The following is an 18,020-nucleotide window of genomic DNA, read 5'->3' as shown; positions in this document are numbered from 1 at the left end:
TCGCTTCCACGTCGCGTGTTGTGGCTGCAGCTTGCGTCACACACCCACGTGGCGCGCGCTAGGTGCTTTCTACCTCCGCGTTGAAAGTGACGTGGCTTAGAATGGTTGGGGAAAGGCTCTGCTACGCCCTTTGTTGGGATCCACGTGGAGGTTGATTTCTTCTTGACACTCAAGGCAGCCCGCGCTACCCAGGCGGCGCTGCGACTGTTATCCGCGTAGGGTGGTGACTCGGTGGTCGCCAGGACGATGACATCGAGGTCTTGCAATTTGCGATTCGTCACAGAATAGGTAACTCGGACGCAAATCCTGAACAATCCGCGGGCGGATTACTAGTGCTTACCAGCGAACTTTAAGATGAGGCCGCCTCACACTGCCAGCGAAGAAAGACGAATAAAGTAAAATGAAAATTTGCTTCAAGGAAAGGAAATGATGCGGTAACCGTCTCGCATATCTCGGTGGACATCCGAACCTCGCCATAAGGGAACGGATAGAGGAGGGAGTGAAAGAAAGAATACGTGCTGTAATGAAGGACATAATAATAATAATAATAATAATAATTGGTTTTTGGGGAAAGGAAATGGCGCAGTATCTGTATAATATATCGTTGGACACCTAAACCGCGCCGAAAGGGAAGGAATAAAGGACGAAGCGGAAGAAGAAAGGAAGAATGAGGTGCCGTAGTGGAGGGCTCCGGAGTGATTTCGACCACCTGGGGGATCTTTAACGTGCACTGACATCGCACAGCCCACTGGCGCTTTTTGAGTTTCGCCTCCATCGAAACGCGGCCGTCGCGGTCGGGTTCGAACCCGGGTACCCAGGCTCAGTACCCGAGCGCCCTAACCACTGAGCCACTGTTGCGGGTAGTTGAAAGCGATCAAGAGGGAACAGCGGCCCCTACTTGTGCGTTATTCAGCGAGCGTCCGAGATTCCGTGTGCGTACGTGTACCTACGTTGAGATGCTGAGGGTAGACAGAAAGGAAACAAAACACATTTTCCCTTTCAATAGCAGCCTCATTCATCCGTTCATATGAGTTGCAAGAAAACATCAAGAATTCAAAGGGACGCGTTTCGATGGACGCGAAACGCTAAGGCGCCTGTGTCCTGTGCGATGTCAGGGCACGTTAAGATCCAAGGTGGTCAAAATTATTCCGGAGCCTTCCACTACGGCACCTCTTCCTTTCTTCTTTCAGTCCTTCCTTACCAACTCCCTTGCGGCGCGGTTCAGGTGTCCGCCGATATGTGAGACAGATACTGCGCCATTTCCTTTGCCCAAAAGCCAATTTTCAGAAGTAAAAAAAAACAGCTCCCTGTTTAGCATCGCTGATCATGCAATACAGGGCGAAAGCACGGTTTTTTCAGGTGTACAGAGCTGCCAGGCTGTACCACGCTGTGCTCAGTCGCGCTCAGGTGTCCACTGACGAAGCCTGCTGTGCGCCTTTCAAAGTGAACGCTTTACTGGCCTAGTCAAGCCAAGTCATCGGCGCAGCAATGTCAAATTGCAATGTCAAGTGCAGGAGCGATGGAGCTGTGGAAGCCACGTGACATATCATGTCACCCCTTGCCATGCCGGAAAAATTGAAAAAGTTTTAAACTGGTTTTGGGGAAAGGAAATGGCGCAGTATCTCTCTCACATATCGGCGGATAAAGGAGGGACTGAGTGAGAGAAGAAAGAAAGAAAGAAAGGGGTGCCGTAGTGGAGGGCTCTGTAATAATTTATACCACATGGGAATATTTAACCTGCACAGACATCGCACAGCAGACGGCCGCGTTTCGCCTCCATCGAAACACGGCCGCAGCGATCGGGTTCGAAACCGGGAGCTCCGGCTCGGTAGCCGAGCGCCCTAACCACTCAGCCACCGCGGCGGGTCGCCAAGTGGCGGCCTGCTCTTGTTTAAAGATTGTTGTTCCCCTCACAAAATGGCACATACCCACAAGGGGGATTGGCCATAACCAGGCGGTGACTATTTAAATTGCAGATTACATATGGCAAACGTGGGATGACCTAACAAAAATTGTGTAACTCTGTTTCCGTAGCAGAGGAGGTTGCCGGAGGTTAGGGCGACCTAACAGACTGAATATTATGTAAGGGAATCAGTAAAAAATAAAGAGAGACTGAGAGAGAGAGAGAAAGAGAGAGAGTAGGAATTGCAAAAAGTAGTTACCCAAATACGGAAGCCTATGAAGGTAGACGTTTTGATTCTAGGAGATAATTTTGAACGGCAGAGCAAACAATCCAATTGGTATGGCCAAGCACAGAAGCGCCAAGGGACAGAACAACCGCAGAAGACAGACGCAAATTGAGATTCTGCATTGGGACCTCAAATAGTCGCCTCCGGATCGATGAGTAGCGACGACAAAAGAGAAGAAAGTGCTCTATTGTTTCCGGCTCAGCACAATACGGACACAATGGGGAGATCGCCAGACCAGGCCTGTAGAGGTAAAAATTTAGTTGCGGCACCCGGCAACGAAGACGCATTAAGGAAGCTTCAAGTTTGCGCGATCGCCATGCTGTGCATCTATCCAAAGGAACAAGAGGTGTTGGAAGTCGTCCAATGAAGTAAGCGCTGATGCACCAAATTCTTTCATTACAGTGTACATTCGAAATCGTGCCGCCGTGACGTAAGCAGTTGTTGGAAGGGGGTCAACAATCGGTCCACTCAGGGCTGTCTACGCTAGAGCATCAGCTGATTCATTTAATAGAAGACCCCTGTGCCCAGGAACCCAAATAAATCGAATTGATTTGATATGTTGAGGGATCAGGTATTTTAGTATCCGAAAGAGCTGCGATTCAGTGCACACAGACAGGGAAGTGCATAAGGATAACGAGTCCGTAACTATTATTACCGCTGATAAAGAGATGGGTACCTTGCGCACAGCCAGAACCACTGCTAGAAACTTAGCCAGATAGATAGGTGTAAAATCTTGTAGACGGAGAGAAAAAGAACAGTCAAGGGACTGGGAGTAAATGCCTACACCTGATTTTTCGTCACACACTGAGCCGTCAGTCGCAATAGCAACATGTGTGCAGAAGGTCGACAAGTAATCCTGTAACATACCATTTAACAAAGAGAAAGGCAGTAATTTGGCAATACGTGGGTAAATATCGTCGAAGATGATGATCACAGCTGAGGGGATGGACCGCACCGGAACAATTTCAGGTATTCGCACATTTAGTGGGCCCAGCAAAGACTCAACGCAAGATATTTGGGGAGTTTGAAGCCTAGACCAACCGACACCCAAGAACTCCACTCGCTACCCTAGGAAGATCAAATGGGACGCATGCTGCTCCGAGTCGCAAAATTTTAAAAACGTCCGTACCGTCAACAGGCGAAACCTTGCAGTAAGAGGCGGCACTCACGCTTCCAGATACAAAACATTGTTTGCCACGTATTTAGGGAGATCCAAACAGAGGCGCAACGCTTCACGCTCTAAGAGCAGAAGTGAGCGCAGTTTATACGCAGCCTAGTCTGCAGCGTTGTGTGATCTCAATAAATAGACGCTAAATAAGCGCTCCCCGTGATGCCCTCGGCAAGCCTACCATTTTCTAAAATGGTAGGCTAGGGTGTCAGACACCACATTGGGGCTTTCAGGCGCATAGGATTTGTTTCGGGCCCCATGGTGAACTAAAGTTTATGACGAACGGAAGGGCAGAGTCCGTGAAGACCCAGCTCGTCGCGCGGTCGTGTAAAAACGTCTGAAGACAATATATATATCCAAACATACAGGTTCTGAAACACGCTGCGGATCAAGCATAGGGGTGGTATTCGACATCCTTGTTTAACCGCGTTTCGGAGATTCATCTTGCGCTGATATTTGCAGCACCATTGGAATCGGCGTTTGGATGAGGCAGTCAGTGCTAGCCGCTCCCGAACGCAGCTGACAAGGAGCGCAGTGTTCGAGACGCCGCGTGGACAGCATGTTGTACCATATCAATGCGAAAGCATTAAATCTCATTAGCACAAAAACCGGTGTCCGCCATCTATCGGTGGATATCAGGACACTTTTGACGCTTCAGTGCAGCGTCATCGTGGTCCATGCATCTCCGCATGACCGCCATGCATTGCTTGGGCATGTCAAGATTTTCGCCCGCCAGCGTCCAACGATGGCCAGTGCCTGCATCAATCTACTTCAACTTGCGCAGATTACTCTGCAACAGGACTCCAGGTGGCAACAAAGAGCAGTCAAGCTGCATCTGCTCATTTGTACCTTGTGCAGGTCTACATATACGTAATGCTTTCACACTCTCACACGGAAGCAGTCTCAAGCGTCTCTGCCCAATTTTTCTTTTTGATTAGCACCACGCAACAAATCTGGGCTCACAGCACAACATTCCGATGGCTATGAAAATAGAACTTGCGCAGAATAAGCCCTCATATTAAAGGTGACATGAGATACAACGCTTGGCGAATGCAAACAGCTCATGCGCTCTGCATATATACCCAACGGCCGTTGATCTATTACATAATATGCACACCACTATAACGAAAAAGGCCATTCGTTCCGGCCTCATCGCGAAAGAAGTAAGCCGTCGACGTCGTCATCCAGGCAGCGACGACGCGAAGAACGGACCAGCAATCAGCATGAAGCCCTGATGTAAAAACTTTTATCTCGATAACGCATAACATATGATCAGTGACATAGTAAGGCGGCATACATCGCATCCAACGCAGCACGAAACAAATGTACAAGAATACACCATACAGCACTTTTCAGTGAATCTGCACAGAATGACTCTTACGCAGGACTGGCACGAATGGCGACGTTGCCGCTACAAGGAACTCCCCGGAGATACCAACCGGTTCATCGTGCCGAGTCTTTGTCGTGCGTATGGTAGAATAGGCCGCGCCCATCGACTTCTGTGAGCGACGACGACCGGACAGCGAAGGACAAGCTCTAGTCCCACCCCGGAACAGAACGACCGCTGTCCGTTGGCAGCAGGGTCGATGGCTGTCCAGGTCCGAGCAATGGACAGCAGCCACGTCGCAGCCACGTCGCACCCCGGATGGACGTCGATGACAGGACGAAGTGCGAGCTCAGGTAACGCTGCACCTGAGCAGGGGCCGAGGTCTCGCCTTCGTCACGAAACTGACCGCCTAACGAACGGGCAGTGGTCGCGCACGCCAGCCCTCGCTGTCCATGGCCGTGGAACTCGGCGGCGTCCTGCTGTGTTGCGTCGCTTCCACGCCATGGAACCATAGACGGTATCCACCAAGGAACGGCCACGTCGCCCCACTATATGACGCAGGTGACGGCGACGGATCGAAGTTCTGGGAGACGCTGTCGCCATGGCCAGCGTCAAAGAGGTCACTGCCGTCCAACCCGCCGTAGTCGTTGCCTTTCAAGTCGCAGGCGGAGCTGAGGTAACGGTGCACTTCAGCAGGGGCTGACTTCTCGCCGTCACGAGGGGACAGGTCGCCTTTGCAGACGGGCAGCGGTAGCCCATGCGAGGCCTCGCTGTCCATGGCAGCAGCCGTGGTGAAACTCTGGCGTCTCCTGCTGCGTTCCATCGCTTCCACGTCGCGTGTTCTGGCTGCAGCTTGCGTCACAAACCCACGTGGCACGCGCTGGGTGCTTTTTGCCTCCGCGTTGAAAGTGACGTGGCTTAGAATGGTTGGGGAAAGGCTCTGCTACGCCCTTTGTTGGGATCCACGTGGAGGTTGATTTCTTCTTGACACTCAGGGTAGCCCGCGCTACCCAGGCGGCGCTGCGACTGTTATCCGCGTAGGCTGGTGACTCGGTGGTCGCCAGGACGATGACATCGAGGTCTTGCAATTTGCGATTCGTTACAGAATGGGTAACTCGGACGCAAATCCTGAACAATCCGCGGGCGGATTACTAGTGCTTACCAGCGAACTTTAAGATGAGGCCGCCTCACACTGCCAGCGAAGAAAGACGAATAAAGTAAAATGAAAATTTGCTTCAAGGAAAGGAAATGATGCGGTAACCGTCTCGCATATCTCGGTGGACATCCGAACCTCGCCATAAGGGAACGGATAGAGGAGGGAGTGAAAGAAAGAAATAGGTGCTGTAATGAAGGACATAATAATAATAATAATTGGTTTTTGGGGAAAGGAAATGGCGCAGTATCTGTATAATATATCGTTGGACACCTGAACCGCGCCGTAAGGGAAGGAATAAAGGACGAAGCGGAAGAAGAAAGGAAGAATGAGGAGCCGTAGTGGAGGGCTCCGGAGTGATTTCGACCATCTGGGGGATCTTTAACGTGCACTGACATCGCACAGCACACTGGCGCTTTTTGAGTTTCGCCTCCATCGAAACGCGGCCGTCGCGGTCGGGTTCGAACCCGGGTACCCCGACTCAGTACCCGAGCGCTCTAACCACTCTGCTAGTGTTACGGGTAGTTGAAAGCGATCAAGAGGGAACAGCGGCCCCTACTTGTGCGTCATTCAGCGAGCGTCCGAGATTCAGAGTGCGTACGTGTACCTACGTTGAGATGCTGAGGGGAAGACAGAAAGGAAACAAAACACATTTTCCCTTTCAATAGCAGCCTCATTCAACTGTTCATATGAGTTGCAAGAAAACATCAAGAATTCAAAGGGACGCGTTTCGATGGACGCGAAACGCTAAGGGGCCTGTGTGCTGTGCGATGTCAGGGCACGTTAAGATCCAAGGTGGTCAAAATTATTCCGGAGCCGTCCACTACGGCACCTCTTTCTTCCTCTCTTCGTTCAGTGCTTCCTTACCAATTCCCTTGCGGCGCAGTTCAGGTGTCCGCCGAGATGTTAGACAGATACTGCGCCATTTCCTTTGCCCAAAAGACAATTTTAAGAAGTAAAAAAAACAGCTCCCGGTTTAGCATCGCTAATCATGCAATACAGGGCGAAAGCACGGTTTTTTGAGGTGTACAGAGCTGCCAGACTGTACCACGCTGTGCTCAGCCGCGCTCAGGTGTCCACTGACGAAGCCTGCTGTGCGCCTTTCAAAGTGAACGCTTTACTGGCCTAGTCAAGCCAAGTCATCGGCGCAGCAATGTCAAATTGCAATGTCAAGTGCAGGAGCGATGGAGGTGTGGAAGCCACGTGACATACCATGTCACCCCTTGCCATGCCGGAAAAATTGAAAAAGTTTTAAACTTGTTTTGGGGAAAGGAAATGGCGCAGTATCTGTCTCACATATCGGCGGATAAAGGAGGGACTGAGTGAGAGAAGAAAGGAAGAAAGGGGTGCCGTAGTGGAGGGCTCTGTAATAATTTATACCACATGGGAATATTTAACCTGCACAGACATCGCACAGCAGACGGCCGCGTTTCGCCTCCATCGAAACACGGCCGCAGCGATCGGGTTCGAAACCGGGAGCTCCGGCTCGGTAGCCGAGCGCCCTAACCACTCAGCCACCGCGGCGGGTCGCCAAGTGGCGGCCTGCTCTTGTTTAAAGATTGTTGTTCCCCTCACAAAATGGCACATACCCACAAGGGGGATTGGCCATAACCAGGCGGTGACTATTTAAATTGCGGATTGCATATGGCAAACGTGGGATGACCTAACAAAAATTGTGTAACTCTGTTTCCGTAGCAGAGGAGGTTGCAGGAGGTTAGGGCGACCTAACAGACTGAAAATTAGGTAAGGAAATCAATAAAAAAATATATTGAGATAGAGAGAGAGAGTAGGAATTGCAAAAAGTAGTTACCCAGATACGAAAGCCTATGAAGGCAGACGTTTTGATTCTAGTAGATAATTTTGAACGGCAGAGCAAACATTCCCATTGGTATGGCCAAGCATAGAAGCGCCAAGAGACAGAACAACCGCAGAAGGCAGCCGCAAATTGAGATTCTGCATTGGGACCTCTAATAGCCGCCTCCGAATCGATGAGTAGCGACGACAAAAGAGAAGAAAGTGCTCTATTGTTTCCGGCTCAGCACAATACGGACACAATGGGGAGATCGCCAGACCAGGCCTGTAGAGGTAAAAATTTAGTTGCGGCACCCGGCAACGAAGACACGTGAAGGAAGCTTCAAGTTTGCGCGATCGCCATGCTGTGCTTCTCCAAGGAAACAGAAGGTGTTGGAAGTCTTCCAATGAAGTAATCGCTGCTGCACCAAATTTTCATTACAGTGTACATTCGAAATCGTGCCACGGTGATGTATAGCAGTTGTTGGAAGGGGGTCAACAAACGGTACACTCAAGGCTGCCTTCGCTAGAGCATCAGCTGATTCATTTAATAGAAGACCCCTGTGCCCAGGAACCCAAATAAATCGAATTGATTTCATATGTTGAGGTATCAGGAATTTTAGTATCCGAAAGAGCTGCGATTCAGTGCACGCCGACAGGGAAGTGCATAAGGATAACGAATCCGTAACTATTATTACCGCTGATAAAGAGATGGGTACCTTGCGCACAGCTATAACCACTGCTAGAAACTCAGCCAGATAGATAGGTGTAAAATCTTGTAGACGGAGAGAAAAAGAACAGTCAAGGGACTGGGAGTAAATGCCTACACCTGATTTTTCGTCACACACTGAGCCGTCAGTCGCAATAGCAACATGTGTGCAGAAGGTCGACAAGTAATCCTGCAACATACCATTTAACGAAGAGAAAGGCAGTAATTGGGCAATACGTGGGTAAATATCGTCGAAGATGATGATCACAGTTGAGGGGATGGATTGCACCGGAACAATTTCAGGTATTCGCACATTTAGTGGGCCCCGCAAGGACTCTACGAAACTGATTTGGGGAGTTTGAAGCCGAGACGAACCGACACCCAAGAACTCCACTCGCTGCCCTGGGAAGATCAAATGGAATACATGCTGCTCCGAGTCGCAAAATTTTAAAAACGTCTAGCTGTGCCGTCAATAGGCCAAACCTTGCAGTAAGAGGCGGCACCCGCGTTTCCAGATACAAAACATTACTTGCCACGTATTAAGGGAGACCCAAACAGAGGCGCAACGCTTCACGCTCTAAGAGCAGAAGTGAGCGCAGTTTATATGCAGCCTAGTCTACAGTGTTGAGTGATCTCAATAAATGGACACTAAATAGGCGCGCCCCCCGTGATGCCCTCGGCAAGCCTACCATTTCCTAAAATGGTAGGCTAGGGTTTCAGACACCGCATTGGGGCTTTCAGGCGCATAGGATTTGTGGCGGGCCCCATGATGAACTAAAGTTTATGACGAACGGAAGGGCAGAGTCCGAGAAGACCCAGCTCGTCGCGCGGTCGTGTAAGAACGTCTGAAGACAATATATATATCCAAACACAAAGATTCTGAAACACGCTGCGGATCAAACACAGGGGTGGTATTCGACATCCTTGTTTAAACCGCGCTTCGGAGATTCACCTTGCGATGATATTTGCAGCACAATTGGAATCGAAGTTTGGACGAGGCAGTGTCAGCGCTAGCCGCTCCCGAACGCTGCCGACAAGGAACGCAGTGTTCGAGACGCCGCGTGGATACCATGTTGTACCATATTAATGCGAAGGCGTTACATCTCTCATTAGCACAAAATCCGGAGTCCGCCATCTATCGGTAGATATCAGGACACTTTTGACGCTTCGGTGCAGCGTCATCGTCGTCAATGCATCTCCGCACGACCGCCATGCATTGCTTGGGCATGTCAAGATTTTCGCCCGCCAGCGTCCAACGATGAGCAGTGCCTGAATCATCAATCAACTGCAACTTGCGCAGATTACTGCGCAACGGGACTTTAGGCGGCGACAAAGAGCAATCAAGCTACATCTGCTCATTTGTACCTTCTGCAAGTCTACATAAACGTAATGATTTCACACTCTCACACGCAAGCAGTGTCAAGCGTTTCTGCCGAATTTTTCTTTTCGATTTGCACCACGTAAAAAATCTGGGCTCACAGCACCACATTCCTATCGCGACGAAATAGAACTTGAGCAGAATTAGCCCTCATATTAAAGGTGACATGAGATACAACGCTCGGCGAAAACAGACAGCTCATGCAGTCTGCATATATACCCAACGGCCGTTGATCCATTACATATTATACACACCCCTATAACGAAAAAAGGCCATTCGTTCCGGCCTTATCGCAAAAGAAGTAAACCGTCGACGTCGTCATTAAGGCAGCGACGACGCGAAGAACGGACCAGCAGTCATCATGAAGCCTTGATGTAAAAACTTTTATTTCGATAACGCATAGCATATGATCAGTAACATAGTTAGGCGGCATACATCGCATCCAACGCAGCGCGAAACAATTGTACAAGAATACACCATAGAGCACTTTTTAGCGAATATGCACAAATTACTCCGTAGGACTGGCACGAATGGCGACTTTGCCGCTACTAGGAACTCCCCGGAGATACCAACCGGTTAATGGTGCCGAGTCTTTCTTGTGCGGATGGTAGAATAGACCGCGCCCTTCGACTTCTGTGCCCACACAGCGACGACGACCGGACAGCGAAGGACAAGCTCTAGTCCCGCCCTGGAACAGAACGACCACTGTCCGTTGGCAGCAGGGTCGGCGGCTGTCCAGGGCCGAGCAATGGACAGCAGCCACGTCGCACCCCGAATGGACGTCGATGACAGGACGAAGTGCGAGCTCAGGTAACGCTGCACCTGAGCAGGGGCCGAGGTCTCGCCTTCGTCACGAGACTGACCGCCTAACGAACGGGCAGTGGTGGCGCACGCCAGCCCTCGCTGTCCATGGCCGTGGAACTCGGCGGCGTCCTGCTGCGTTGCGTCGCTTCCACGCCATGGAACCATAGACGGTATCCACCAAGGAACGGCCACGTCGCCCCACTATATGACGCAGGCGACGGCGACGGATCGAAGTTCTGGGAGACGCTGTCGCCATGGCCAGCGTCAAAGAGGTCACCGCCGTCCAACCCGCCGTAGTCGTTGCCCTTTAAGACGCAGGCGGAGCTGAGGTAACGGCGCACTTCAGCAGGGGCTGACTCCTCGCCGTCACGAGGGGACAGGTCTCCTTTGCAGACGGGCAGCGGTGGCGCATGCGAGGCCTCGCTGTCCATGGCAGCAGCCGTTGTGAAACTCTGGCGTCTCCTGCTGCGTTCCATCGCTTCCACGTCGCGTGTTCTGGCTGCAGCTTGCGTCACAAACCCACGTGGCGCTCGCTGGATGCTTTTTACCTCCGCGTGGAGACTGACGTGGCTTAGAATGGTTGGGGAAAGGCTCTGCTACTCTTTTGTTGTGTTTCGCGTGCAGATTGCTTCCTCCTTCGCATTCACGGCAGCCTGTGCTACCCAGATGGCGCTGCGATTGTTATCCGCGTAGGCTGGTGACTCGATGGTCGCCAGGACGCTGGCGCTGAAGTCTGCCGCTAAATGAAAACTATCGCCAACAGCTAATCTGGTCGCGACAAAAGCTGTACTACTGCAAGCGCGTATAGCGCTGTAGCAGGCCGGCTTGACTAGACCGCAGTCTGAAAGCAAGACAAAAGGGCGCTGGATAATAAAACTAAAAATTGGTTTTTGAAGAAAGGAAATGATAGAGTAACTGTCTCTCATATCTCGGAGGACACCTGAACCGCGCCGTAAGGGAAAGGATAAAGGAGGAAGTAAAAGAAGAAAGAGCTGCCATAGTGGAGGGCTCCGGAATAATTTCGACCACTTGGGGATCTTTAACGTGCACTGACATCGCACAGCACACGGGCGCCTTTAACGCTGCTGCCGCCCGAGTTAAGAGCGTTAGCTCTTATCACGTTTCTCGATTTCTTGGGGTCTGTTTTCACCCTCCGCGGTGGCTCAGTGGTTAGGCGCTCGACTACTGATCCGGAGTTCCCGGGTTCGATCCCGACCGCGGCGGCTGCGTTTTTATGGAGGAAAAACGTTAAGGCGCCCGTGTGCTGTGCGATGTCAGTGCACGTTAAAGATCCCCAGGTGGTCGAAATTATTCTGGAGCCCTCCACTACGGCACTTCTCTCTTCCTTTCTTCTTTCATTCCCTCCTTTACCCTTCCCTTACGGCGCGGTTCAGGTGTCCAACGATATATGAAACACATACTGCGCCATTTCCTTTCCGCCCGCCCAAAATTATTACTATTATTATTATTATTATTATTATTATTATTATTGGGGTCTGCTTAGCGTTAGCTCTTACTCATCACGTTTCTCGATTTCTTGGGGTCTGCTACCACTTCCTTTCGGCGTGAGATTTTCCACGTCCGAGAAATTCAAGACGGCAGCCCTTATAGTAAATTGATATAGCAACCCAATTGGTGATTGATTACTAAACGCATAAATTCGTACAAAACGCAAAGGCGCCCGCGTGTTGTGCGATGTCAGTGCACGTTACGGATCTCCATGTGGTCGAAATTATTCAGGAGCCCTCCACTACGACACCTTTTTCTTCCTTTCTTCTTTCACTCCCTCCTTTATCTCTCTCCTTACGGCGCGGTTCAGGTGACCGCCGAGATGTGAGACAGGTACCGCGCCATTTACTTTCGCCAAAAACCAATTTTATAGAAATTATTCCGGAGCCCTCCACTACGGCACCTCCTTTTTCCTTTCCTCTTTCACTCCCTCCCTTAACCCTTCCCTTACGGCGCGGTTCAGGTGTCCAACGATATATGAGACAGATACTGCGCCATTTCCTTTCCCCAAAAAACCAATTATTATTATTATAGAATGTTGCCAACGCCAACGAGCACAATGAACGCCGACGGCCCATAGAAACAGAGGCGGGCGCTCGGTTTCGGCGGCGGCTGAGTGACATCATAGCTGTCACGTGGTTCAAGGTCGAACTCTCGTACACGTCGAAGAAGCTTTTGCTTTAAAAACGAAACGATTTTCAAATTCAATTCCTTAAAACCAATTAAACGCCTTCGGTTTGAGCGGATGGACACGGCCGCGGTGGCCGCACTTCGGTTAAGGCGTAATGCAGTAAATTGAAAATTGAACCAACTTTTGAAGCGAAAAGCTTCACTACTGCAGCTTTTCGAGCCGTCAGCGGCGCCGCAGGTTTCACCTTGAATGTAGCTAGAGGTCAAACCATGAGTATAACGTGGTAATCAGGTGCGACACATGACGTCAGCGTACGGCAGCGGCTGTTACACCAACTATCTCGACTTTGGCCTTCGGTCAAGCGGCAAGGCGTCTGCCGGCATCACATGCGCAGGTCATGAAAGTTGGTTCTCCATAAAACGCCGGTGCACTTTCATGCATTCAGCAGAACTCTAGGTGTGATCGATGCGACGCGTGCCGTGGAGAGCAGCAGATGTGCGCTCCGTCACAATGTTGCGGAGGGGAGGAAAGGAGGCATCACAGGTGTGCGGCCCACTTCCGCCGTGACGTCACGCACCTTGACCGAGCGGAGCGGAGAGCTTCTGCTGGAATCGCATGTGCACGGCGGCATCAGAGTGGGTTCTGCATAAAACGCCGATGCACTTTGACGCGTTCAGCCTAACGCTAAGTGTGTTCGATGTGATGCCTGCCGTGGAGACCACCAGCCATTCGACCACGAACGTAGCCAGGGAGATGCAGCTTTTCGCTTTCGACCATAGATAACCAGAGCAAAACCAGCAGCAATTTTTTCAATGCAGTAAACACCCAGAACACACGGATGGAGTGCAATAACTTCAGCTAGTGGAAATAATTCCAGAAGCCAGATATCACGGCGCTCCTCTTTACCCATATATAGCTTCAAGACGTAGAACACCACAGGATGGAGTTTCACGTTCGGCACAGGGCGTCTTTGGCGTTTTGCCTCCAGCTGAACGCGGCAGCAGAGGCCGGAATTTTATCCCGCGTTCTCGGGGTCGACACTCGAACGCCGTAACCACTAAGCCACCGCGGCGGGTCCACGCATGGACGTCAAGTGGAAACTATTTCGATTATATTTGTGCAAAATAACATTTTCGGACTCATAGCATCATATATTCCTGTCGCAACCTAACTGGCACTCGCTGGGAAATCCACGCTGTCGCGCCCGTTTCCAGCGACGCAAACCAGCACAACGTGAAAATAAACGTTATAAACAAGTATTTACTAGCAGCCTTTGGTACATTTCACGGTAATCAAGGCAGTAAGAATACAAAAGAAAAACAAATCGCAACGTCGCCTCCTCAAATCCTCGTCTCCGCAAAAATATTGTACGCACTGCAGCGCCGTGTACGCACTCATCGTTCAACGAATCGAGTAGTGAAACGCCTGCGGCATTTTCCGCCGACAGTTCGAAGAGTCCAGCGACACGCATTAGTCCTACGTGTCTGGTCGCACGTTCTGTCACGCAGGAAATTTCTCGACGGCTACGATCACGTCGTCGTCTTTAGACGTCGACGATGGCCCACCGCCGATGGTCTGGAGGAACCGAGGGACGGACGGTATCCACCAGGGAGCTGCCCCGTCGCACCTCGAATGGTCGCCGATTCCGTCCCGAGTTTCGAACAGTTGCCGGGCGTCGAAGAAGTCACTGCCGTCCAACCAGCCGTGGCTGCTGCCACTTTCGTCGAAGGCGGAGCTGGGGCAACGTTGCACCGCTGCAAGGGATGGCGCCTCGCTGTGGCTGAGGGACTGGTCCTCAAGGAAAAAGGGCAACGGCCCCGTACGCGAGGCCTCGCTGTCCGCAGAGTAGCTGCCATCGTGGAACACTGCCGTGCCTTGCTGGGTTCCGTCACCTCCACGTCGACTGTCCTGTCTGAGGCCACGTGGCGCGCGCTGGGCGCTTTGCACTTCCGCTCCATAGGCGGCGCTGCGATTGTTCTGCCTGCCTCGATGCAGCGTCTTTTGGTAGTGTCAAATGAAAATTGGTTTTGGGGGAAAGGAAATGGCGCAGTATCTGTCTCACATCTCGGCGGACATCTGAACCGCGCCGTAAGGGAAGGGATAAAGGAGGGACTGATAGAAGAAAGGAAGAAAGAGGAGCCGTAGTGGAGGGCTCCGGAATAATTTCGACCACCTGGGGATATTTAACCTGCACTGACATCGCACAGCACACGGGCGCCTTAGCGTTTCGCCTCCATCGAAACGCGGCCGCAACGGTCGGGTTCGAACCCGCGTAATACTCCGAATCAGTAGCCCGAACGCTGTAACCACTGAGCCACCGCGGCGGGTTAGCAGGCGAGCGCCATAACCACTGAGCCACCCCGGCAGCTCAGCTAAAATTAGGGAGAGAAAAGGGTGAGGGTGCATAATGCTCGGAACTGAGAACCAGCCGTTTACTGGAGGGACATAAGCTAAATGAAAAACTTAAGGACAGCAGACAACAAGACGGAGTGAAGAGTTGGGAAATTGGCCTGGACAGTGTGGCCGTGGCTGGCGAAAGGCAGGGCCAGTAGGAAGTCATTGGCAAAGGTGTGGACTGTACTGTGGCCATGAGGGTGATAAAAATGATGATGATGAATTCGCAAAAATATCCGGTGGCATTAAAGCGTACAACGACGCGCTTCATTTTGGTAGCACAGGCTACAATTATTGAGGCCCTGGCAAGAAAACAAAATGGTCACTGATTAACGCACCTGCCCCTCGGTTAATGAGTCTTACGCAACCAAGCAGCGGATTTGAGCCAAACTACCTAGGACGACTAACCGAAAGCGAAGTCCACTACCGCGGTATATAACCCCATGGTACGCAAAGCACTCGGAAACAAAAAGGAAAAAAAAACGACTCTCTTCTGTAACCACGCTAATCTCACGCTGCGAACGTGAAAACCTTCGGTTACGACGAACTCCTCACGTTTACGTAACGCAGTAGAGCGAAGGTCTCAGCACGCCCACGAGGTGCCCCGCCGCAGTGGCTCAGTGGTTAGGGCGCTCAGCTACTGATCCGGAGTTCCCGGGTTCGAACCCGACCGCGGCGGCTGCGTTTTTATGGAGGAAAAACGCTAAGGCGCCCGTGTGCTGTGCGATGTCAGTGCACGTTAAAGATCCCCAGGTGGTCGAAATTACTCCGGAGCCCTCCACTACGACACCTCCTTCTTCCTTTGTTCTTTCACTGCCTCCTTTGTCCCTTCCCTTACGGCGCGGTTCAGGTGTCCAAATACATATGAGACAGATACTGCGCCATTTCCTTTCCCCAAACCCTATTATTATTATTATTATTATTATTATTATTATTATTATTATTATTATTATTATTATTATTATTATTATTATTATTACGCCCACGAGGAGCAGCCTTACGGGTCTCTGCCAGCTTCACAGTATTGAAGAAGTGAACCTCGTTAGAGAGAGTTCGCGACACTTGTAACGGGAAAAAAAGAACGAAAAAAGAAGGAAATAAAGGAATAGAAAGGGAGAGGGAGAGATAGAGACGGGAAGTAAAGATAAAAGCCCATAAGCAAGCTCTCTCGAACCGAGAGGCCAACGATGGGTCTCACTGCCGCACAGTATACGCAGAACACGCCACTCGAGATCTCTAGGCAAGTGCGTGAAAGCATGGTAGGCACGCCAGTGCGTCTCTTCGTTCCTTTGCTAGGATAGTTTGCAGTTCAGGAGTTTTCTTTTTTTCCCCTACCCTATACAAGCGTTGGCCATGTATCAAAGTTATAAATCACCTTCATCGTCTTCACCCTTAACTACGCTCACTGCTGGACAAAAAAAAAAGCCTCTCCCATATCTCTCCAGTTAACACTGTCGTGTGCCAGCTGCGGCCACTTTCAACTTCAACTTGTTCCTCAACTATGACTCTCAGCCGCCCCCTTGCTACGCTTGCCCTCTCTTGAATCCACTCCGTTGCCCTAAAAGGCCTTTAGTCAATGGCAGTTCCATACAACTAAAAATGGCGACCAGGCACACTTTGTTCGATGTGATTCCGATTCACTATCCCAGTAACGACGCTTTGAGCTGAACCTATAGGCGCCCGGGAGAGAAATAGCAGAGGGAGCAACTGCAACAAATTTTTCATAATTTACGGAACGACCCGCCGCGGTGGCTCAGTGGTTAGGGCGCTCGACTACTGATCCGGAGTTCCCGGGTTCGAACCCGACCGCGGCGGCTGCGTTTTTATGGAGGAAAAACGCTAAGGCGCCCGTGTGCTGTGCGATGTCAGTGCACGTTAAAGATCCCCAGGTGGTCGAAATTATAATAATAATAATAATTGGTTTTTGGGGAAAGGAAATGGCGCGGTATCTGTCTCATATATCGTTGGACACCTGAACCGCGCCGTAAGGGAAGGGAGAAGGGAGGGAGTGAAAGAAGAAAGGAAGGAGGAGGTGCCGTAGTGGAGGGCTCCGGAATAATTTCGACCACCTGGGGATATTTAACGTGCACTGACATCGCACAGCACACGGGCGCCTTAGCGTTTTTCCTCCATAAAAACGCAGCCTCCGCGGTCGGGTTCGAACCCGGGAACTCCGGATCAGTAGTCGAGCGCCCTAACCACTGAGCCACCGGCCCCGGAGCCCTCCACTACGGCACCTCTTCCTTCTTTCACTCCCTCCTTTATTCCTTCCCTTACGGCGCGGTTCAGGTGTCCAACGATATATGAGACAGATACTGCGCCATTTCCTTTCCCTAAAAAACCAATTATTATTAACAACTGCAACGAAAGCTGGCTTGCAGGGGGCGGCTGCCTGACGTCAGCTCAAACCTTTTTAAGTTCGGCGTGAAATTTTCCAAGTCCGAGGAATTCAAGGTGGCAGCCCGCATAGTAAATCGTTATAGCAACCCAGTTGGTGTTTGATCGGCGACGTCACTTATAAATCCAAGATGTCGGCCAATAATGGTAATTAATTGATGACGTCATTAATTAATCCAAAATGACGGCTCAGTCGTTAAGGCGCTCGACTACTGATCCGGAGTACCCGGGTCCCAACCCGATCGCGGCGGCTGCGTTTTTATGGAGGCAGAACGCAAAGGCGCCCGTGTGCTGTGCGATGTCAGTGCACGTTAAAGATCCCCAGGTGGTCAAAAATTATTCCGGAGCCCTCCACTACGGCACACCTCTCTTCCTTTCCTCTTCCCACTCCCTCCTTTATCCCTTCCCTTACGGCGCGGTTCAGGTGTCCAACGATATATATGAGACAGATACTGCGCCATTTCCTTTCCCCAAAAAACCAATTATTATTCCAGTAAACAAAACACCTAAGGCTCGTTACTTCAACGTCTTGCAGACGGTGGCGGCAGCTTTTTCTTCCTCCACACTGCG

At 51.0% G+C, this 18,020-nt stretch overlaps 2 protein-coding genes across 3 annotated transcripts in view; both read right to left on the bottom strand.

Annotated features, from left to right (window-relative positions):
• The window catches only part of unc-104 (kinesin family member unc-104), a 182,824-nt gene that overhangs the window by 135,225 nt on the left and 29,579 nt on the right, over positions 1 to 18,020 (bottom strand). The gene's annotated exons all lie outside the window — the stretch shown is intronic.
• The window catches only part of LOC144119596 (neprilysin-1-like), a 44,827-nt gene continuing 40,966 nt past the window's right edge, over positions 14,160 to 18,020 (bottom strand). The window contains exon 10 of the mRNA XM_077652172.1: positions 14,160 to 14,640. Within this exon, the coding sequence (XP_077508298.1) occupies positions 14,160 to 14,640 (481 nt within the window). The remainder of the gene's footprint in view (positions 14,641 to 18,020) is intronic.

Source organism: Amblyomma americanum, chromosome 2, assembly GCF_052857255.1.
Source record: "Amblyomma americanum isolate KBUSLIRL-KWMA chromosome 2, ASM5285725v1, whole genome shotgun sequence".
Lineage (NCBI taxonomy): Eukaryota > Metazoa > Arthropoda > Arachnida > Ixodida > Ixodidae > Amblyomma > Amblyomma americanum.
This window is presented reverse-complemented; position numbering and strand designations above follow the sequence as displayed.